Source organism: Acinonyx jubatus, chromosome D1, assembly GCF_027475565.1.
Source record: "Acinonyx jubatus isolate Ajub_Pintada_27869175 chromosome D1, VMU_Ajub_asm_v1.0, whole genome shotgun sequence".
NCBI lineage: Eukaryota > Metazoa > Chordata > Mammalia > Carnivora > Felidae > Acinonyx > Acinonyx jubatus.
In genome coordinates this window covers 50,841,812-50,864,904 of record NC_069390.1, presented here as the reverse complement: position 1 = coordinate 50,864,904, position 23,093 = coordinate 50,841,812, and the positions used below count along the sequence as shown (strand labels likewise).

General features: G+C 37.8%; 2 protein-coding genes across 2 annotated transcripts; both read left to right on the top strand.

Annotated features, from left to right (window-relative positions):
- Positions 1 to 5,853: 5,853 nt before the first annotated feature.
- LOC106989629 (olfactory receptor 2D3-like) lies at positions 5,854 to 17,129 on the top strand. Its single transcript, XM_053203540.1, has one exon. It carries the CDS (start codon positions 7,294 to 7,296, stop codon positions 8,215 to 8,217), a length of 924 nt encoding a protein of 307 aa, XP_053059515.1. The 5' UTR covers positions 5,854 to 7,293; the 3' UTR covers positions 8,218 to 17,129.
- Positions 17,130 to 19,448, top strand: LOC106986500 (olfactory receptor 2AG2-like). The gene has a single exon (XM_015084663.3). The coding sequence runs from the start codon at positions 17,629 to 17,631 to the stop codon at positions 18,559 to 18,561; it is 933 nt and encodes a 310-aa protein (XP_014940149.2). The 5' UTR covers positions 17,130 to 17,628; the 3' UTR covers positions 18,562 to 19,448.
- Positions 19,449 to 23,093: the final 3,645 nt, after the last annotated feature.

The following is a 23,093-nucleotide window of genomic DNA, read 5'->3' as shown; positions in this document are numbered from 1 at the left end:
AAAGTTATAGCTCTTCAAGTAGCCCAAGTAAAGACTGGAGTATTTATTAGTATCACATGTGGTAAGTCTTAAGCCCCTATTTTTATCTCCCTCACCCCCACTATTTTAAAACTGTTGAAAAAATTTTCTCAACTTTTCAGCTTCTCAGACCCTACTTTATATTGAGTTTATCAGATTATTGGCTGCTTCTTTACAATCCACAGACAGGAGAAAAAATAATTCTGCCTATCAGGCCCACGATATTGTTCATCTTCTTTCTCCAAGATCTTTGTCTCTTGAGGTCTTATGGATTTATAATTGTTTTTGGTGGAAAGGTTGGTCTATAACAGGTATCAAACAATTACTAGAATTGGAAATCTGTATTTGTATTTTTATATTTCTCAGTTGATGTTATCATATGCTTCTTATTCCTTAATGTTCAAAAATACTTATATTGCTTGGTAAAACTCTACAAAGGTATTATATATTCCTCATTAATATACTTCCATTTATCATTTGCTATTATTTTATTTGCAATTTTTGCATCTATAATTGAAGGGTAAATTTCTGTCACTCTGTGTGTTCTCTTTATCGGATTTTTGCATTAGAATTTGTCAATAAAATAAAATAGACAAATATACAGCTGAATTAGATATTTGATAATTGTGTTTTCAATAACATTTTTCCTTTGCTCAAAATTTGCTGATGTTTTGTGGATCCACATTTTTGTAGGGAATATGATTCTATGCCACATCAGACTTTATCCCAGTACCTTTGGTGGGAATGCCTATTGCAAAGAAACTTTATTTTTATTTTTAGATGTGGGCAAGAAATCATGGATCCCTAATAACTGTTCGGATAAGGGTGACAATGGTGAGAACTATGTGAAAAGCTATAAAGAAATATGTTGAGTGTCTGGATAGAACCTCGCCCATGGCCAACACTGCTATGGATTTTCGGTAATTAAAATCTATAACTTCTCATTGTTTTTATAAGCACTCTGTATAAACACTTTTTGGGGATAAACATTTGCGTTTCCTTTTACTTACAAACCACACATTTTAATAATAACAATTTGATATCAGAAGTGAGGTGTTGAAAGTAGCAGTAAAATATAGAATTAACTGAGTCAAGTATGTGGGGTGGAGGAAACAAAGAACTCACTCTTATTGTAAAGTTAAGAAAACCCTTGTTAGATTAGCTGTTGACATAACCACTTTGCCTCATGTATCTGGGAATTCTTTTCTGAGTCTACTTTCTGAGGCTACTTAGTTATGGGAAAGGTTAGAAAAAACCCACTGTGTTGAGTTGTGTTGGTAACATTTTATAATTTTCATGATGACCTTCTTTTCTTTTTTCTCCTCCCCTCCCTCTCCACTCCCTTTCCATCCTCCACCTCCTGCTTCTCCTTTTCCTTCTCCTCCCCTCCCCCTCCCTCTCCTCCTCCTCCTCCACCTGCTGCTGCTGCTGCTACTTCTTCTTCTGCTTCTGTTTCTCCTCCTCCTCCTCCTCCTCCTCCTCCTCCTCCTCCTCCTTCTTCTTCCTCTTCCTCTTTCTATAATTTCGAGATTTTGAATCCAGAAAATTTTAAGAAATAATACGCTATAATATGAAACCTTAAATAAACCATAGTTTATTCATTTAGACAATTTATTGTGGATCAATTATCTTACAAGAGTGCTCTTTTCTGAGACAGCTAATTATACCTGCCAAATGTTCTATTTTAAAGTAAACTTTTATATTAAAGCATAACATATCTGCAGAGATACACAGAAATTACAGGTGTATATAGTTCAATGAATTTTCACATCATGAGCATAGCCATGGGATCAGCACCCATTTTAAGAAACAGAAAATTACTAGCATCCCTGAAACTTACTCCTTGTCTTTTCTTCATCCCTACACTCTACTACTTTATGAGATAACTACTTTATGAGATAGTTTATTTTCCTTAAAGCATATATAAAGGATAAGAAGGAAGGAAATATTAAAGAGAGGTGTGGTTGGGGTTACAGCCATGGTAGTTATACACATAACTCCATACTAGTTTTTCCAGCACTTGACCTAGACTGAGTTAATTTCTCTCTCACATCCACTGCTAAAATGATGTGTTCCAATCAGGCTGACTCTCAGAACTTTTGGCAGAAATCTTGGTCAAATATGTTCTATCTCTCCTTTTATATTTGAACAAGGGGTAACAGTGGGAGCTTTTCGTAATTATGTTAAGATCATGAAGGGAGATTTTCTTAAGAAAAAGGTGACACCTAGAATGATAGAATTTAAAATAAACAAAAAGAAAAGAAAGCTCAGACTTCCTGTCATGTTAAACCTTTGGATAAATCCTAATCTGTATCCAGCTCTCATCAGTTATAAGAGCAATAGATTTATTTTCAAAAAGGTTGAGAAGGGTTTTTGTTTCTTGAAACTTTCAACATCCTATTTTTTATCCACTGGTATAATTTAAATATTAAGAATTATCCATTCCTTGATGTTTATATAGAATACATCTGTAAAACTATATTTGCTAGAGTCTTATCAATTATAAATATTTTAAAACCAGTATAGTATTTCCTATGGTTGTCAGTCTCTTTATATCTTTCCTTTTTTTCTCAAAATTGGAAACTCAGAACTTTTTAAAATTGGTTTTTTGTTCCTAGAAATTCAACACTTTTTTTCTAAATGAGTACATGATATTCTCTTATAATTTTTAAACTATTCTCTATTAACAGATATACTTGTATGACCTGTTCTTGTTATCTCTATTTCTTTTTTTTTCTTTACCAAGGTCTTAGAATCTAATATGAATAGTTTATTAATGATTTGATTTCACTGAAACAAAGACACTTTTAAGACAGAAAAAGGAAGGAAATTGGGATAAGCATGAGATAGGATTTAAATGCTCATCTAGAGAATTTGGAGTTTATTTCATTAGATGTAGGAAACCATTTTCTTTGGAAGATTTATCAGTTAGTGGCATACAAAATGTTTGATTCTAGGGTGTGGCAACAAGTTAGAAGGATATTGAAATAATACAAGCAGAACTGAATGACATACTAGACTAGCAAGAATGACAATGACAATGAAAAGTTCGAGATTTGAAAGATGTTTGAAAGAATGAACTTGATGATTGATCAACTTGCAGAAACAAGGAGGATAAAAGAAGTCAAAGCTGATTTTATATTTTAAGGTCATGATGGTTAGGAAAAGTGACAGTGGAATTTCCAAGAATGGAGTCCCTAAAGCTAAAAATGATTTATGGAGTAAAATTTAAATTCCAAATATGTTGATTTTGAGGCAGAGGCAAAATATTTTACTGTAAATATTGCAACAATGTGGACAGAGCTAGAGTGTATTATGCTAAATGAAATAAGTCTGTCAGAGAAAGACAAATACCTTATGATTTCACTCATGTGTAATTTAAGAAACAAAACAGATGAATATAGAGGAAGGGAAAAAAAGAAAGAAGGGGAAGCAAACCGTGAGACTCTTAACTATAGAGAACAAACAAAGTTGGTAGAGGGAGGTGGGTGGGGAATGGGCTAAATGGGAGATGGGTATTAAGGAGGGTACTTGTTGTGATGAGCCCTGGGTGTTGTATGTAAGTAATGATTTCCTAAATTCTATACCTGAAACCAATTTTACTATGTATATTAACTAGCTAGAATTTAAATAAAAACTTGAAAAAAATATCCAGGAAAAAAATTGAAAATGTAGGATTCAAGCTAAGAATAGTGGTCAGTTGTCAGATGACTTTTGAGGCAGTCTAGATATAGGTGATAATTGAGCCAACGGATGTAAATGAGATCCATAAAGAACAATATGTAAATAAAGAAGGAAGAGCAGGAAACTTTGAGGAATATTAAGAAGTTGCTGATAGGAGCACCTGGGTGGCTCAGTCGGTTGAGCTACCGATTTCGGCTCAGGTCATGATCTCAGGGTTTCTGAGTTTGAGCCCCGTGTGGGGCTCAGTGCTGACAGCTCAGAGCCTGGAGCCTGCTTCTGATTCTGTGTCTCCCTCTCTCTCTGCCCCTCCCCCACTCATGCTCTGTCTCTCTCTGTCTCAGAAATAAACATTAACAAAAAAAAAAAGAAGTTGGGGCACCTGGGTGGCTCAGTCAGTTGGGCATCTGACTTCAGCTCAGGTCATGAACTCACAGTCTGTGAGTTCGAGCCCCGCATCAGGCTCTGTGCTGACAGCTCAGAGCCTGAAGCCTGCTTCAGAATCTGTGTCTCCCTCTCTCTCTGCCCCTCCCCTGCTCATGCTCTATCTCTCTCTGTCTCAAAAATAAATAAAAACATTAAAAAAAAAAGTTGTGGATATTTGCACTGACACTGCTTAGCTTCCTGTCCACCTGATTCCACACTACAGAAAGATAGCGTATTTGTTTATTTTCTGTGTATACCATCAGCCTCTGCCTTACATTTTCCCAGATCCTAATTCTGTGGTGTGTTCCATTTATGGCTTTTTCTGTGGACTCAGACAGAGCATGGTTCCAGAGTATATTTCTAAAAATAGAATCCACACTCCTATTCAGTAGAACAATATCAGGGCTGGGCTCTAGAATCAGATTACCTGGGACTGAATCCTGATTCAAAAATTTACTATCTCTGTAGCCCTGAAAGATTTTTTTTTAATATATTCACTGACCCTCAGAACTCGTATTTATAAAATGAGTATATTAGGAGTCTACTTCTTTGAAACTCTTCTGAAAATTAAATAAATTAATAAATATTAAATGCTTATAAGGGTGCCTGGAACATATTAAGTGCCATGAAATGTAAGTTTTTAGTCTGTGTTGTTATTATTATGATTAGAGGAGGAGGAGTAGTAAGCTCTGCTACCAAGTGTACAAGATCCTATGATAAATTTATGACAACCGTATAGTCAGCAGTAGCATCAGAATGAAATTGACCTTAGCACCATGTTCACCCTGCTAACAGAGATGCCATTTGCCCCTTAAATCTGATTGGTTGTTCTACTTGGATCTTGAATCCTCTCTTTTATTACATATCTCCTTCCTAAACTTAAAGAAAGTTGGCTGGAACCTTACTACAAGTCTTAGTTCTTTCTGATTTACTTTCTAATTGACAACATGTGAAAATCTTAACCTCAGCCAACTTTAGGAGCCAAGCCATTTATGAACATGTTTGGGATTGAGGATAATTTCCTTTGTCTCTTGAATATTGCTTGGATTTCTCTGTGGGGAGTCCATCTACATGATTGGATTTTTTAGTACTAGCTGCTGCAGTTGGAATTGTGACTGAAATAAGACTGAAGATTTAAAAGCTCAGATGCTAGAACAAGACTCTAGGGCTTTGGATTCCAATTCTGGTAAATGATATCTGTGTGACTAGGAAGGTACTTTGCATTTCTACACTTCAATTTCCTTATCTGTAAAATAGAGATTGAAAATATACTTCCCCATAGGATTATCATGAAGATTAAATAAACTAACACATATAAAGTACTTAGAACTATGCCGGACTCATAGTAAGCATTCAGTAAGTGTTAGTCATTATCATCAGACACAGCTGGAACTCCTTGGTTGAAGAAGGCAGACTTGTAATAATATTGTCTTCATCAGGTCTCCATCTCACGTCCCATATTTCTCTTAGTTTAGGTTCCTGAAAGAAGAGGCTAAGAAAAGAACTTTGGTGCAGATAGCTTATTGGAAAAGTGATTCTAGGAAATGGTATAAGGAAACAGTAAGAGTGAGACAGGAAACAACTAAACACCAGTGAAGTTTGGATTATTGAAGTTGATACTCTAGACCATGCATTCTGTATGGGAGCAATATAAATCCCAAAGTTCTTAGAAGAAGAGAGAAATGGTTTGTGGTCCTCTAGAAGGCTGCAGTATATAAATAGATGTACAGTATATCTGTGCTATTCAAATTTCATTCTGAATTCAGGTAAAACAAAATTCTGAAAAAGTCCTTTAGGGACTATAATAATAATGATAATAGTAATAGTAATAATAATAAACATGGCACAGACAATGGGGACTTAACTCCATAGAGCTCAACCTGTAAGAATCATACAGAGTGCTTCCCAGAAATACCTGGTGTCTTTATTCATCATTTTCCTTTGCACTCTGGTTAAAGATTGTCTTTGGGGATTAACTTGCCCATACTTCAACATCTTGGGCAGAATGCTAAAAGACAAGGTAGGGAGCTCTTGATGTAGAATGTCAGCAGTGCCAAGCAAGTCAGAATTGTCCACTACAGCTGACGCTAAGGTCAGAGGTGAGCTGAAACTGGGCATTATGGAGTAGTAAAATTCACTAATATCTAGTTCAGAAGTTTAAGCTCCTGCTTATTACTGGCTTTTTTTTTTTCTTGAATAGGGCCTTGGCCACTGAAGTCTTATTATGTTACATTTCTGAATGTCACATTTTTTCATGATACTTTTCCTTTTAATCATGTGAAATATTGATACAAGGGCCAGGATTATGATCCATGGGTGTATATTTTTCTTTTCTTCCTTTACCTTGTTTGGATTGCTACTTTAGAAGCCTCTTTTAAAAATGCTATGGAAGGGGTGCCTGGCTGATTCAGGTGGTTAAGCATCTGACTCTTGACTTTGGCTCAAGTCATGATCTCACAGTTGGTGAGATTGAGCCCCACATCAGCCTGTATGCTGACAGCCAGAGTCTGCTGGGGATTCTTCTCTTTCCTCTCTCTCTGCTCCACCCACCATCCCCACTGCTCACACATTCTCTCTCCGTCTCAAAATAAATAAACATTAAAAAAATAAAAAATAAAGATGCTATGGAAAAAAAGCCAGAACTAATAGCTGCAGTTTATCTGTTGGCTTTGAAACCATATTTGAAACTCCTACTCTATTATGAACAAATTTATTATTGACCTCTGTGTTTTGATTTTGAATTATAAAAGCAAAAGTGGTTTTATTGACTAAACAAATTCACCTCATTCTCAGACGGCTAATCCAGGTAAATACAAAATATTTATTAAGAAGAAAAAAATTAAATTGATCCAAAGACAATTCCCCGATAAAACTTCACGGTAATTTAGCAATATGTAAGTATGTTGATATCAGGATTAGTTGAGAAACCATGTCAAGTAGGATAGTCAGCCTACCAAATGGATCAAGCAAAGAAAAATGTGCTTAAAAACTATGTAACAGCAATATGCATCCTAATGCCAACTGGCACCTACCAGGAAGCATCTGAAAACAAATAGTCCAACAAGGTGCACTTGTTATCATTGTGCTTGTTTGTAAAGATTGTGAAAACTGAACATTCAGAATGCATGTGTTTTCTTTCTGATGACAGGTAAACAGGAATAAACATTAATGGGAGAAGGAAACCAAACTTCTGTGGCTGAATTTATCTTGCTGGGACTTTCACGGGATCCAAAGGTCCAGATCCTACTGTTCTGTGTTTTCCTTACCATTTACCTTCTCTCTATGTTTGGAAACCTGCTTATAATAATCCTCATTCAAAGTGACTCTCGACTTCACACTCCCATGTACTTTTTCCTCAAAAACTTGTCCTTTGCTGACCTCTGTTTCTCTACAAGCATTGTTCCTCAGATGTTGGTCCACTTCCTCGTAAAAAGGAAAACCATTTCCTTTGCTGGATGCTCACTGCAGATAATTGTCTTCCTTTTAGCAGGGTGTACAGAGTGTGCACTTCTGGCAGTGATGTCCTATGACCGCTATGTGGCTGTCTGCAAGCCCCTGCATTATTCCACTGTCATGATGCAGAGGGTTTGTGTCCAGTTGGCCATAGTGTCTTGGATCAGTGGGGCATTTGTATGTTCAGTGGACAGTGCATTTACACTGTGTCTCCCCTACCAGGGACAGAATATAATTAATCATTATTTTTGTGAACCTCCTGCACTCCTGAAGCTGGCTTCAGCAGACACCTACAATGCTGAGATGGCTCTCTTTTCAATGGGTGTGATTATCCTCTTAGCACCTCTCTCCCTCATCCTTGTCTCCTACTGGCATATTATCTCAACAGTGATTCAGATGCAGTCAGAGGAGGGGAGGCTCAAGGTCTTTTCTACCTGTGGCTCTCATCTCACTGTTGTGGTTCTCTACTATGGCTCTGGAATATTTGCCTGCATGAGACCCAATTCCAAGACAATGAATGAAAAGGATCAGGTCATCTCTGTGTTCTATTCAGTTATGACTTCCATGTTGAATCCCATAATTTATAGCCTGAGGAACAAGGACGTGAAGGGTGCTCTCAGGAGGCTGGTTGGAAGATAGTCTGCCTTCAGAGGCAGTGATTTCTGACATTTTTCTTAAGCACTTGGAAGATTATGGCTGACAACAATAGCTCTACTACTATCCTTGTCCTTTCTTTCCCTCGCTTTATATGCTCCAGTTGACTTTTCTTCTCCACACATATTCATTAAATGCCTATTCCGTGCAAGCATTGTGTCTAGAACCTCACAATATGTAAAACTTCGTGTCTTCCTTAAAAGGTTTCCTTAACTCTGGGACAACAGAGTCATGTTCTGTCTTATAGTCTTTTGTTTTCTTATGGTCTCTTTTTGTAGTTCTTTCCTGAGGGAAATATTTTCCTAGCAAAGTAAACTCACCGTTGAAATGTTGGACCAAGGGAAAAAATGGATTAATCTCCCTGAACATATTTCTAGCATCCTTCACCTATTAATGAGCTGGGAAACCCAAGTTGTCATACAGTCACCTGTGGGCTTGCTGAGGTTCTGTTTCCACATTTCTGACTAAATCAACAGTGACTGGTTAAAAAGTCAGCATTCTTTTCAGACATAAGGATGTCTTATGAGATATACCCATAGATGCATTACCTCAAACTGCCTTATTTCCAGTTAAAGTGGAATCCTATAAAAGTGATTGAATCCTATAGAGTTTCTGTAACTTTCAGGCCCTCCTTGGCAATGAATTTAACTGTACTGCATGATGACCCTTTCTAAAGCATTCCTTTCTTCTTTCTCTTTTCTCCTTCCTCCATTTTTTTTGCGGATGATTTTGTGCATAGTGTGTACAGGTATGAAAGAGTGTGCAAGTATGTACAGTTGTCTTCATGTGTATGTGTGTCTGTTGTCTGTGACATGTAAGCTTGACTACGTAGAATTCTCTACCAATATTATTGAATCGGATTTCTTCTCACCCCTTTACTAAGCACTATATTATCTTAGGCCAGTCTCACTTGTCCCCTAATTATTTTCCATGCCCTCCTCAGTTTTGTAGCTGTCTGCTACAATGAGTAGCAGAATAAGTTTGAGAGTGATTTCAAATTTATCACTTTGTTCTGGAGGGAGTAGAGAATACAGGTGAATTCAACCTCAGAAAATAAAAGTAAATGTTTCCTGTTTTGATTATGAAAGGAATAATGTAAGAGTATTAAAAAACAAAATCACACATAATTCCCCCTCAAGGAATAAGTCCTGTCAACATGTCAATTTTATCCTTTCAGAATTCTCTCTTTCTCTCTCTCTCTCTATCTCTATCTCTTTCTCAAGAACGCATGCAGTGTTGGTGAGGTAATAAAAATTAAAATTGCTTCATGTACGTGAAGAACTTGAATAAGTCTCATTGCTTTGAATGGGGTTTTTTTTCCTGATACATTTCACTAACCCCCAGTGAAAAGAATCTGAATAAAGATCCTGCCAACCTTCTTCCTAATGGATATGAATGTGTAGAAGACTGTTAGCCAGAAGGTTAGAGGACAATAGCATAATATTTAAACCAATTATAGAAAGTTTGGGGTTTGATAATAGGGGCAGGAGCTCCAAAATGTCATTACAAGATTTGGTACTGAAAGTGGCTGGTGTGAACAACCTCCAGAAATATTTTGGACAGGAAAAATTAATCACTGAATTAAGGTGAGATTGGCAAATTGGGGCTGGGTAGAAGGAAAGAAAAGAGAGAAAAGACAAAGTAAAAGACGTAAGTCCAAGATCTAGGTGTCAGTAGGTTTGGTTTCTCCTGAGTCCTCTCTACTTAGTTTGCATATGGCAAGCTTTTCTCTGTGTCCTACAGGGCCTTTCCTCTCTGTACTTGTACCCCATATATCTCTTTGGGTGTGCAAATTTCCTTTTCTTATAAGGACGCCCCTCAAATTAGATGAGGGCCCACCATAATGACAAAGTTTAACCTAATCACATCTTTAAAGGCCCTATCTTCATTAGCTGGTCACATATGACTCCCCCTTAATAGTTTTTCCTCTGTTGGGAGGTCACTTTTAAGCCTACCAAGTGGTTCTATTGGCCTGAGTCCCTTTTACAGAGACTTGGCTAATTCTCTTCCATAGGATTCACATATGGCCAAGTGGAGTCATGCTTGTTCCTATTTCGTTAAATTCTGGGAGTGTGGAATGCTGTCTCTTCTCTTCAACCAGGGAGACTATACAAGTCCATAATTGACCTTTAGATTTTTTATTTGTGAAGAAGGTACTTGTTCTAACATTAATCAAATTCCAGATTAGACACAAAAGTACTTTTGAAGCTCTTGTCACTTGAGGTGAGGGGAAGCACCTTATTTTCTCATGGAAGGAAGAGTAAAAATATCTTCAAAGTATTCCTCTCCACCAGCTTCCAACTATCTCTATTTTATACCATAGTAGGGTTTAAGGTTTATTGCCTATAAATCATCTATTCATCACTTCCATATAAGTTTTCCCTAATGTTTGGAATTTGGAGGTACATGAAAAATGCCTCCATGGATTTTAGATAATATTTCTGTTCTATTAAATTAGTATACATGCAATAATCTAGCTGAAATTCTAGGAAATTCAGTCAGTCAAGTAGTACCATTTAAAAATAATGTACCGTGTTATATTTATTTACTCTCCATGACACTCATTATTCAACCATTTTTAAAATCTCTTCATCATTTTGTACATTCTAGTAAATTTAAGACTATACCTTTGAGCAATGTCATTTATCTTAAATATTATTGTCTTACAATATAGTAGTTAGGTCAATGCCTTCCACATATGCTTGTGACCCTTATCGTTTCAGGGCAGTTTGACTTCCACTAGCGACTATAAGCATCTTTTGCATCCAGACTTTCTTTGGCCGATATGCCAGTTCTGCTCACATGCCCAGAAGGCCTGTGGCCCAGGGAATTAATGTCCCCTGCAGCAACCAGGACTTGGATGATTGGTGACAGTTGGTGTCTGAATACCCCAGATCCCTCACACCTTAGGTGCGATATACATCTGAGGTACATGTTCTACTCTTCTTTCTCAGAGTTCTCCAGGAGGATTAAGATCCAGTTGCCCACAGTAACTTGCTTGATGACACAGCCTTTATTTGTTCTTTTGCTTTTCTGTCCCACTTCCCCATCCTATTAGTTTTAAACTATAATCACTCCCTAAATGAACTTTTTTCATTCAAATCCTTGCTCATGGTCAACTTCTGAGGGACCCAGACACACTCATTGTTTATAAATTATGTTTCCCCTGCTACAAATTGTTTCAGCTGCATGCTATCTGCTCAGTCCTTTGATGTTAATTAAAAACTGTATCCTCTGGGTGTCTGAATTAAGGAGGTAAAGAAAGAGGGAAAATATGGCGGAAAACTCTGACTTGGACTAGCTTCTGTACCATTAGATGATATTTTTCCATTTTCTGGTCTGGGAAACCTCTTTATTTTGGAACTAAACATAAATAAAACTTAGCCTAAACTATTTGGGTATGTCAAGTTTTAAATTCCCAAGTTTGAAGCAAAACTGTTATTTATTTTTTTAATTTTTAAAAATGTTTATTTATTTTTGAGAGAGAGAGAGAGACAGAGCATGAGCAGGGGAGGGGCAGAGAGACAGAGAGACACAGAATCTGAAGCAGGCTCCATGCTCTGAGCTGTCAGCATAGAGCCCGATGCGGGGCTCAAACTCATGGACCATGAAATCATGACCAGAGCTGAAGTCAGACACTCAACCGATTGAACCACCCAGATGCCCCAAAACTTGTTTTTTAATATATTCTTTGTTAAAATATAGAGTTGGTGAACATTTCTTCTAAATCTTGTCCTATAACTTTTCTTATCTCTAGTTTACTGACCTGAAGTCAGCTTTAAGATACACTTATATCTTCATGAATATTTTATTTGTTTGTTTATTTATTTATTTACTTTCTTGTTACCAGACCAAATATTGAATTTAACAACAATTATAGAGTAAAGGTACTATATAGAGATTGCCAAATTGGATTATAGATAATTGTTACTATATAGTGTTATTTAAAAAAAATTTAAATATCTATTATTGAGGTATATAGCTGACATACAATGTTATATTAGTTTCAGGTGTACAACATAGTGATCCAGCAATTCTATATATTACTCAGTGCTCACCACAAAAATATAGTCACCATCTGTTACCATACAAAGTTACTAAAATATTATTGACTATATTCCTTATGCTGTACTTTCCATCTCCTTGACGTACTTATTTTACAACTGAAAATTTGTACCTCTTAATTCTCTTCACCTATTTTGCCCATCCCTCAACTCCCCTCTTCTCTGGCAACTGTCAGTTTGTTCTCTATATTTATGTGTCTGTTTTTTTTTAAGTTTATTTATTTTTGAGAAAGGAGGGGAAGGGCAGAGAGAGGGAGAAACATGATCCTAAGCAGACTCCACACTGTCAGCACAGAGCCAGATGTGGTTTCTATCTCATGACCCATGAGACCATGACCTGAGCTAACACCGAGAGTTGGATGCTTAACCGACTGAACCACTCAGGTGCCCCATGAGTCTGGGTTTTGTTTGTTTGTTCATTTGTTTTGCTTCTTAGATTCCATATACAGGTGAAATCATATTTGTTTTCTGGTATTTGTTGCTGGTATTTGTTTCTCTGTCTGATGTATTTCACTTAGCACAATACCCTCTAGGTCCACCCATGTTGCAAATGGCAAGATACCATTTTTTATGGCAGAATAATCTATCACTATATAGATATACATCACATATTTTTTGTATCCATTTATCTGTGGATGGACACTTGGGTTGCTTCCATCATCTGGGCATTATTTATATATCTTTTTGAGTTAGTGTTTTCATTTATTTGGATAAATATCCCTACTGGAATTACCAGATCATATGCTATTTCTATCTCTAATTTTTTTGAGAAACCTCTATACTGTTCTCCACAGTGGTTGCATCCATTTACACTCCCACCAATAGTGTATGAGGGTTCCCTTTTCTCCACATCCTCATCAACACTTGATACTGCTTGTCATTTTGATACTAGCCATTCTGACTCGTGTGAGGTGATATCTTATTGTGGTTTTGATTTGCATTTCTCTGATAATTAGGGACATTCAGCATCTTTTCATGTGTCTGTTGGGTACCTGTGTGTATTCTTTGGAAAAATCCCAGGCAAAGCTGGAGGTATCACAATCCTAGATTTCAAGATATAGTACAAAGTCATAGTAACAAAACAGTATGGTTCTGGCACAAAAATAGACACATAGATCAATAGAAAAGAATAGAGAGCCAGAAACAAACTCATATTATTCATCTATGACAAATGCGGCAAGAATATATAATTGAGAAAAGACAGCCTTTTCATTAATGGTGCTGGGAAAACTGGATAGCTACATGCAAAAGAATGAGAGTGGACTACATTCTTTTACCAGCACAGAAATACACTCAAAATGGATTAGAAACCTAAATATGAGATCTGACCATAAAAGTAAAAGAAACATAGGCAGTAATCTCTTGGACATCAGCTTTAGCAACATAAGCTACTCTGATATGACTCCTCAGACAAGGGAAGCAAAAGCAAAAATAAACTATTGGGACTACGCCAAAATAAAAAGCTTCTGCACAGTGACAGAAACCATCAACAAAACAAAAATGAAACCTAGTGAATGGGAGAAGATACTTGCGAATGATGTATTCAATAAGGGGTTAATATAAAAAATATATAAATAGCTTACACAACTCAATACCAAAAAAAAAAAAAAAGACAATCTGATTAAAAAATGAGCAGAGGGCCTGAATACACATTTTTCCCCCATGGATATTTTAGTTGGAATTTGACAGCAGCTGTGGTAGAAACCTTCATTTATTCACTCCTTTATTAATTTAGCAAACATTTATTGAGTACATTTATGCAGTTACCATGCTATGAGCTAGAAATGTGACTGGGAACAAAACAGACTAGTTCCTGCCCTTCTGGATCATGCTAGTGTGGTGTGCTACCAGATTAACACAGAGATCAGAAGAAAAAAAAATATTCCTGCTAGTATGGAACGAAAAAATCTTTAGCCTTTTTGCACCAAAAGAAAAGGAATGTGGGAATTTGGTGAGTTTAAAACAAACCCAGTAACACAAAATAGTATGTATTACAGGATTTGGCAAAGAAGATTTTGGTGATCTTGAGACAAAGTAGGTCAGTTCAGTCATGTAGGGCACTTGGCAGGAGGTAATACAAATGGGCCGAGGAATACAATGCAGAGGTGAAGTGTGCCACAAGGTGTGCCATGAAGTGAAGTCTGAGCCATAAAAACACTTACACTTGATGCCATAGGATCTCTTTCCTTTCAGACTACCCAGAATGGAGAGTATTATTGTCAACCTGGGAATCACCTACTGAAGATGTTGTAGGCTCCACCAAATGAAAAGCCTGGATCCCCACCCAACCCCATAGAAGAGAGCAATTAAGGACAGCTCCCTAAATAAGAAATATGCATTGAACTGTTACCTGTGTGAGAAATACAATTTTATTGGGTTATGCTACTGTTATTTCTGGGTTTTCTGGGCAAATGTTCTCTTCGTGTATAATGAATGAGCAATTAAAGTAGCAGTAGACCCAATTAGTATAAATGCTTTTTGAAAAAATATATGGCAAAAAATGGGAGGCATTTAGAGAGATAGTCCAAAGGAAAGAAAATCCAAATTGTTGTTTGCCTGAACAGGGAGATCTTGATCATATCTGGAAGCTGATGAGGTAGCAGGAAGAGCTTATAAAACAAGAAGAACATGTATACAATGGAGCACACGAGACAGGCAATGAACATGAGAATTCAGAATCAAGGTAACAATTACAGAAGATATTGTGGGAGTGTCCTAGAGCTGACACAAAACCTACTTTAAGATCTGGGGCAGAACACTGACCAGGAAAAGGACGCTTCTTCTTGGTGTATCCAGTCAGAAATTCAGAAATGGGCCATCAGTGCCACCTTAGGGGAAGATGGAAACCTGGGGCATCTGAGCTCATTTAGTGAGAGAAAAGAGCAAGGATACCAGGCCAGGAAACATGCCCAAGAGGACTCATTAACATCTTGTTTCCTAGACCAGCATTTCCACGGGAGGCCATTTCATCTGAGAAGATAAGTCCCTGTGAATGTAGGAATGGAATAAAGCAGAGGGGGGAGGGGTCATGGGAAAGGAGCCAGAACAGCCTCCCCAGAGACAGTGAGGCCAAGCACAGCAGGGTCTCCCTTGGGGAGCTCTTGCAATATCTACTTCTTCCAGATTCCTGCTGCTCTCATCCTTGCTCCCAGACCCTAGCAGGAGTAAATGGCAGTCTGAGCATCTGGACCCAAGAACTCAGCCTGACAACTTCTCCAGAGCTGGATGGGTTCTTGACCTAGGGAACTGAGTGACAGAAACAGTTTCTTCTAATTCTCTATGGGTGTGAGAGCAGGAAATCCATCACTGAAGTAAGAGCGCCACAGAAACTACCCAAGGACTGAACTAGCCCTCTGTCTCCACTGCATCTCCAGAGAAGACCTTTAGAAGAATAGAAGGACCAGAAGGGGCCCTGACAGCTGTATTGGTCAGACTCCTCAGATTCTTAACCCAGCTTAGCAAAACTTCAACCAGTTGGACACTGCTGGAAAAGCCTCACCCTTTCCCCATTTCTACAGGAAAATCCTTCACCTTCAAACAACCCACAAGGCAGTTTGCACGTTTGGCCATCTGGGCTTCTCACTACCTGAGGTAAGGGCTTTGTCTCTCTGTCAGGGAAGTGTGTAGCCTCTAGGAATGCTGAGTTGAGAAACAGAGCCCCAAACAGACCCTAAGAACTTAAGCTACTCTGTCTTCCAGATTCTCTAGTGCTTTGGGGCCTGTACTTGATCCTAATGCCCTCTATTCTTGGTTTTCTAAACATGAAGAAAAATCAGTGAAAATGGTGAAGGATTCTGTGCCACATCCCAGGCCAGGGTGTCTGCTTCCTGGTGGAAATACCAGTACCTATCTTTAGCACTCCTGGGCTTTCTGCCCTCTGCTCAGAGATTTTTGCCCCTATCTGGTAAAAAATGTCTCCAAAGGGCCATCTAAGAGCAAATGATATGCCCGTCATATGCTCTAATAATACCTTTTGTGCCATTAAAATCCTGTGGACCCAGAAGAGACCCGTAGGGGAACCAGTGAAATGTCCAAATATAGAAGCCACAGTATAGGGGAAAGATTTAGAGAAACATGCTTCTCTTACAAATTCTTTAACACATGTTCAGAATAGGATTTATCTGCCTAGTTCCCATGATGCATGACATCGATACCTGTCAATCCCAAGTCCCTGTCTCTTCTGACTTTTCTGGGGTGGGATACCACATTCCAAACGTGGCTTTCCAGAACCGGAGTTCATCCTCCCTATCCCCACGACCCTTCAATCCAGTGGAGATACTCTGGTCCTGCAAGAAGGAGAGTGGGGATCTGGGTCACGTGCACAAGAGGGAAGATAGGATTAATGAGCCTGATTACAGCATACAGCACATGCTCTTTTGTTGCCGGCACCTTTCACCGTTTCCCCCAAACACAAACACTCTGATATTCCTGGGCAGAGCCTCATCAGTTATCAGATTTTTGAGAGTTTTCCCAGGCTCACATGTTGTCATAGCCTGTAAAGAAACACCTATGTCCTTTCATCCAAAAGGTTGAGCTCTTAAAACCAACACCATGTCAAACACATCACCCCTTAGTCTGAGACAGTCTAGAATTCCTTCTCTCTCAGGCACATGGAGAGTGTGTAGCTGGCCCAGAGAGGTGACGAAGGTGGACGTACTTTAGCTCTTCCCATGATGCTTCCATCTACAGCCTTGAGTGCTGCAAACAAATGTGGACATAGGCTGTATGGAAAATGAGTGGAAGTGCTTGGTTGAAAAAAACATTTCTGTACCTGCTTTAGAGTTTTATATTCAGAATAGGTCTGTTAGAATACTAACTGGGCATGTAAATCAGTCATCAAACATTATACTTAAACCTACATACAAAAATAATCAAGGGCTTATGTATTAGAATATTACTTTCTGGTACATAAGCTACCTTTAAGAGAGGGATAATTTAATCATTCTGGAAAGATACTTCTCCAGGTTTGGTGTCCTGAATAATACTTTCATATATTGACCTCTCAATGTTTAGTTATTACTATGATGCCTGCTCTCCATTTAGATGGTTCTTTCATCAATATGCAATTAAAAGTGTCAGAAACGGAGAGGTCAAGAGTTAAAGTCAGAGTCCAATAGGAAAGGCAACACCTCATTGTATTCATGATCCCTCACAATTCCATGTCCCTGTCTCTTCTGACTTTTCTGGGCTTGGGTACAACGCTCCAAATGTGGCTTTTCCAAATGGGAGTTGGATTCAATTAGGGTCCTGTGATGTTACAAACTAGGGACCACCTTTGCAAAAATTCACCGAGAATGTGTTTGGTTCTAGGCAACTAAAGAAACAATACAGAATGGAGTACTGGAACTCCACCCTGGGCAGTGGCTTTATATTGATGGGGATTCTGAAAGACAGTGGGTCTCCTGAACTGCTCTGTGTCATAATCACAGTCCTGTACATGTTGGCCCTGACCAGCAATGGCCTGCTGCTCTTGGTCATCACAGTGGATTCCCGGCTCCACGTGCCCATGTACTTCCTGCTCGGGCAGCTCTCACTCATGGACCTCCTCTTCACATCTGTTGTCACTCCCAAGGCGCTCATGGATTTTCTGCGCAGTGAAAACACCATCTCCTTTGCAGGCTGTGCCCTTCAGATGTTTCTGGCATTGATGCTGGGTGGTGCAGAGGACCTGCTACTGGCCTTCATGGCCTATGATAGATATGTGGCCATTTGTCATCCTCTGAACTACATGGTCTTCATGAGGCCAAGGGTCTGCTGGCTCACGGTGGCCACAGCATGGATACTGGCATACCTGAATGCTCTAGGACATACCTTCTATACCATGCAGTATCCCTTCTGCAAAGCCCAAAAGATCAGGCACCTGCTCTGTGAGATTCCACCTTTGCTGAAGTTGGCCTGTGCAGATACCTCCAGATATGAACTCTTGGTGTATGTGACAGGGGTGATTTTCCTTTTGCTCCCTCTTTCTGCCATTGTTGCTTCCTATGCACTAATCCTGTTTACCGTGCTTCACATGCCCTCAAATGAGGGGAGGCAGAAAGCCCTAGTCACCTGCTCTTCCCATCTGACTGTGGTTGGGATGTTCTATGGAGCTGCCACATTCATGTATGTCCTGCCCAGTTCCCTCCACAGCCCCAAGCAGGACAACATCACCTCTGTTTTCTACACGGTTGTCACTCCAGCCCTGAACCCCCTTATCTACAGCTTGAGGAATAAGGAAGTCATGGGGGCTTTGAAGAGAGTGCTGGGAAAATACATGCTGTAGACACATTCTACCCTCTAGGGAGAGCTTATGGCTAGCCCTCAAAATTTATTGCTCTTTGAAGTCAGAAGAAATCTGCTAATACTCATGGTGAAAACACTATAACTCAGAGTGTATCTTTTAATAGAAAAATGAAGAAGTGTGACCTGACTTCTGAAATGATTTTGTGTGTCTGTATTTTTACCATTTTACTTTATTTTATTTTTTCAACTACAGTTGACATAGAATGTTACATTAGTTAGGTGTGCAACATAGTGACCTGACAAGTCTATACTTTATGCTGTGTTCACCACAAATGTAGCTACCATCTGTTACCATACAGCACCATTACAATATCATGGACTGTATTCCCTTTCATCCCCACTGTACCTTTTATCCTGGTGATGTATTCATTCCCAACTGGAAGCTTGTATCTCCCACTCCTCTTGACCCATTTCCACCATCCTTCCATCTGTTCTGGCAACCACCAGTTTATTCTCTGTATCCATGGTCTATTTCTGTTGTTTCTTTGTGTGTTCTTTTGTTTTGTTTTCATTCCATGTATAAGTGAAATCATATGGCATTTGTTTTTTTCTGCCTGACTTACTTTACTTAGCATAATACCCTCAAGGTTCATCCATGTTATCACAAATGGCAAGATTTCATTCTATTTTTATGGCTGATTAATATTCCACTGTATGTGCATGTGTGTTTGTGTGTGTATGTGTGTGTGTGTGTAACATCTTCTTTATCCATTCATCTATCAACAGGCATGTGGGTTGCTTTCATATCTCAGCTATTGTAAATAATGCTACAATAAAAACAGGGATGTTTATATCTTTATGAATTAGTGTTTTCATTTTCCTTGGATAAGTAGCCAGTAGTAGAACTACTGGATCATATGATATTTCTTTTTTTTATTTCAGTATATGAAATTTATTGTCAAATTGGTTTCCATACAACACCCAGTCCTCATCCCAAAAGGTGCCCTCCTCAATACCCATCACCCACCCTCTCCTCCCTCCCACCCTCCATCAACTCTCAGTTCTCAGTTTTTAAGAGTCTCTTATGCTTTGGCTCTCCCCTACTCTAACCTCTTTTTTTTTTTCCTTCCCCTCCCCCATGGGTTCCTGTTAAGTTTCTCAGGATCCACATAAGAGTGAACACATATGGTATCTGTCTTTCTCTGTATGGCTTATTTCACTTAGCATCACACTCCCCAGTTCCATCCACGTTGCTACAAAGGGCCATATTTCATTCTTTCTCATTGCCCTGTAGTACTCCATTGTGTATATAAACCACAATTTCTTTATCCATTCATCAGTTGATGGACATTTAGGCTCTTTCCATAATTTGGCTATTGTTGAGAGTGCTGCTTCATATGATATTTCTATTTTGATTTTTTGAGGAATCTCCATACCGTTTCTACAGTGGCTGCACCAATTTATATTCCCACCAGCATTGCACAAAGGTTTCTTTTCCTAACATCCTTGCCAATACTTACTTTTTGTCTTTTTTATTCTAGCATTTTGATGGATTCAAGGTGATATCTCATTATCAAATGCTCTTTTATGTCTTTCTTCCATCAAGCAATTTATAAGAAATGATCTGCATTCTATTTAAAATTTGCCTACTTTCCCATTTAGCTACCAAGTTGAATGAGACAAGGGACTTTTACCAATTTTGGACATGACCTCTGACTTGAAAGTCCATAGTGGACCAACGTATGAACCAAAGAAAAGAAAGTTTCAAGTGGGAAAGCCTAAGCAAGGCCCATATCAAGGGAGCAGACCTTGAGATCTGCACAAATTTTAGACACATGACCTTGTTAAAAGATCATGTAGGCAACATAATTAATGCCCAAACTGGTAGTAGTTTGTATGGATTTGTATCATGTTCTAACTTCCTTTCTCCAAACAGTCATTACAGAAACTGACCCACCTGGACCCTCCAACAGGTGTTTTTGTTTGACTTTGTTTTTGATGTGGAAATTTTTTATACTGCCTAAAATCTGAATATTGCTGAAATGAACAAAATAGAAAGGGCATCTCATTAGCAAGGTCCATTGGAAACAATGCTTACTCCTTGGCAGTAAACAGAACAGACAAACAAACAACTGGTTACAGTCTTGAAATGGAGCTAAATTGCAGAGGGTTCATATGCTTAATATGTGTGGATGTGTGAGTCTGTGGATGTGTATTTGTGCTGAAAAGGAGAGGACAACATATCAATTAATTTTCTAGTGGCTTAAATATGCTGTACTACTACCATTTGTTTGTAAGCCTGGAAATACTTAAACAAAATCTGCAGGTTGTTTTGAAGCTTCAAAATAACATGATTCATCCAAGTGGCACTATTTTGGGGAATATTGCTCTTTTTGGAAATTTGCTAATGCTTTCTCTTTAAAAAATAAATAAAAAATTATTAAAAATTAATAAAACAGCACTTTCATCTGTAAAACTAAGGACTTTTAAAAAATTAATAAAATTAGGGATACTAAAAACAGGCAAAAACCAACTAAAATCTTACCCAGAGATAACCTCCACACTTTTAGATACATTTTCTTTCATTTTGAAGGCAGGCATGCATTTCACTGAGTTTATATGTGCACATAAAGTAGAGATTTTTTCATTTATTAATACATAGTGAATTTTTCCCCTACATTATTTGGCAGCTGTAAAGAGCAGTCACAAAGAGGCTGGGGTCAGTTGTCAGAGTACCGAGGTTCGAATTCAGTATGCCCCCACTAACATAACATTGAGCATGTTTCTTAACCTCTCTGTACCTATCTGCAAATCTCTAAGCTGTATATTGGCAGTAATAGTAAGACCTACTTCATAGTCGTTTGAGGATTAAAGAAGTTAGTAAACATAAATGTAAGACATTTAGAATAACACCTGGCATAAAATGAGTATTTAATAAATCTTAACTCTTATGTGAATAAGTAGCCTTGAAAATATTTTTATGTAATGACATAACATTACATCATTTGGATGCTTTGTAATAGAATTGACTATTTCATCATTGATATACATCTAGTGTGTGTGTGTAAAAATAGCAATGTTGACCTCTGAGTCAACATTGTGTGTGTGTAAAAATAGCAATGTTGACCTCTGAGTATGTGATTGATTTTTTCCATCAGAATAAATTCTTGTGAGTGGAATTACTAAAACCAAAGTCAAAATCTATTTAATATTCTTGACATAGAAAGATGAATTAATTTTTTACATATTAAACATTCTGCATTTTTACCAGCAACATATAAGTGTACTTAACTCATTTTCATATTGACTTGAACAGTTTTTATTAATTTACTAGGTATAAATTTAAATATATTACTTTAATTTGCATAATAGATAAATTTATATTTTTCTTTTTGAGTTTTTGGAGTTCTTTACAGATTAGGGACACTGATAATTTGTTATGTTTGTGGTAATAACTTTTTATCAGTGTGTTATTTTTCAAATATCTGCATGGTAAGGATTTGTAGACACAGAAGTACTGAAAATATTTGTGTAGTGAAATCTATCCATCTTTTTCTTCTCTGTTTTCTTTAAGTAATTTTACTGCTAGGATGTAATTTTCTACTCTCTCTTTAGGTAACAATTTATATATTTTATTTTTTCTTCATAATTTTATAATTTGTATTTAACTTTTAGAATAAGTTTCTAATTTATCTTGATATGGTGAGGTTTTAACTTTTTTCAAAGTTGTCATTTTCGTTTTTTTTAATGTTTATTTATTTTTGAGAGAACCAGAGAGAGAGAGAGAGAGAGAGAGGGTTGAGGGGAGGGGCAGAGAGAGAGGGAGACACAGAATCCCAAGCAGGCTGCAGGCTCTGAGCGGTCAGCACAGAGCCTGACGCAGGGCTCGAACTCACAAGCCCTGAGATCAGGACCTGAGCTGAAGTCAGACGCTCAACAAACTGAGCCACCCAGGTGCCCCCAAAGTTGCCCTTTTCTTTACAATAATTCTTTTCCATGAATTTATTTTTTAAATCATGTATTATGTCTCATAAACATAATATTAAGGTACATTTCTTGGCTATCTGTTCAGTTCTAGCTTCTTTCTCTCCTTACTCTTTCTAAGGATATTTGATTCTGTCATCTACACCTCAAAAACCCATTGGTAATTTGATCATGAATATATTCAACTGGTAAAGTAACTTGTAATTTAGGATTTTTTGCAGTACTCAGCAATGCCTTCCAGAACATAGTATATACTACTCCACCTTCTGAACTCAATCTTCTTTCCTTTCTGAAAATGACTCTTTCACACCTCAGTCTCAGCTGATTATCTTACCCCATATGTACTTTACTTGGAATAGAATGTGGAGTGTGGGGTAAGAAAGAGAAGGGAAATAAGAAAGGCCAGCCCCTTATCTTTTTCTATTCAAACCTCCCACCCACGTGTATGTACCTGTATGTTCATGTTTGGTTTCCCCCTTTACAACTATCTATTAAAGGCTGACCCCTTCACTAGTATTTCACCTACCAAAGATTTTGTTCCTGCAGAGTCTCTTTAATCTTAAATCATTTTCTTCTTCTCTTCTGGAT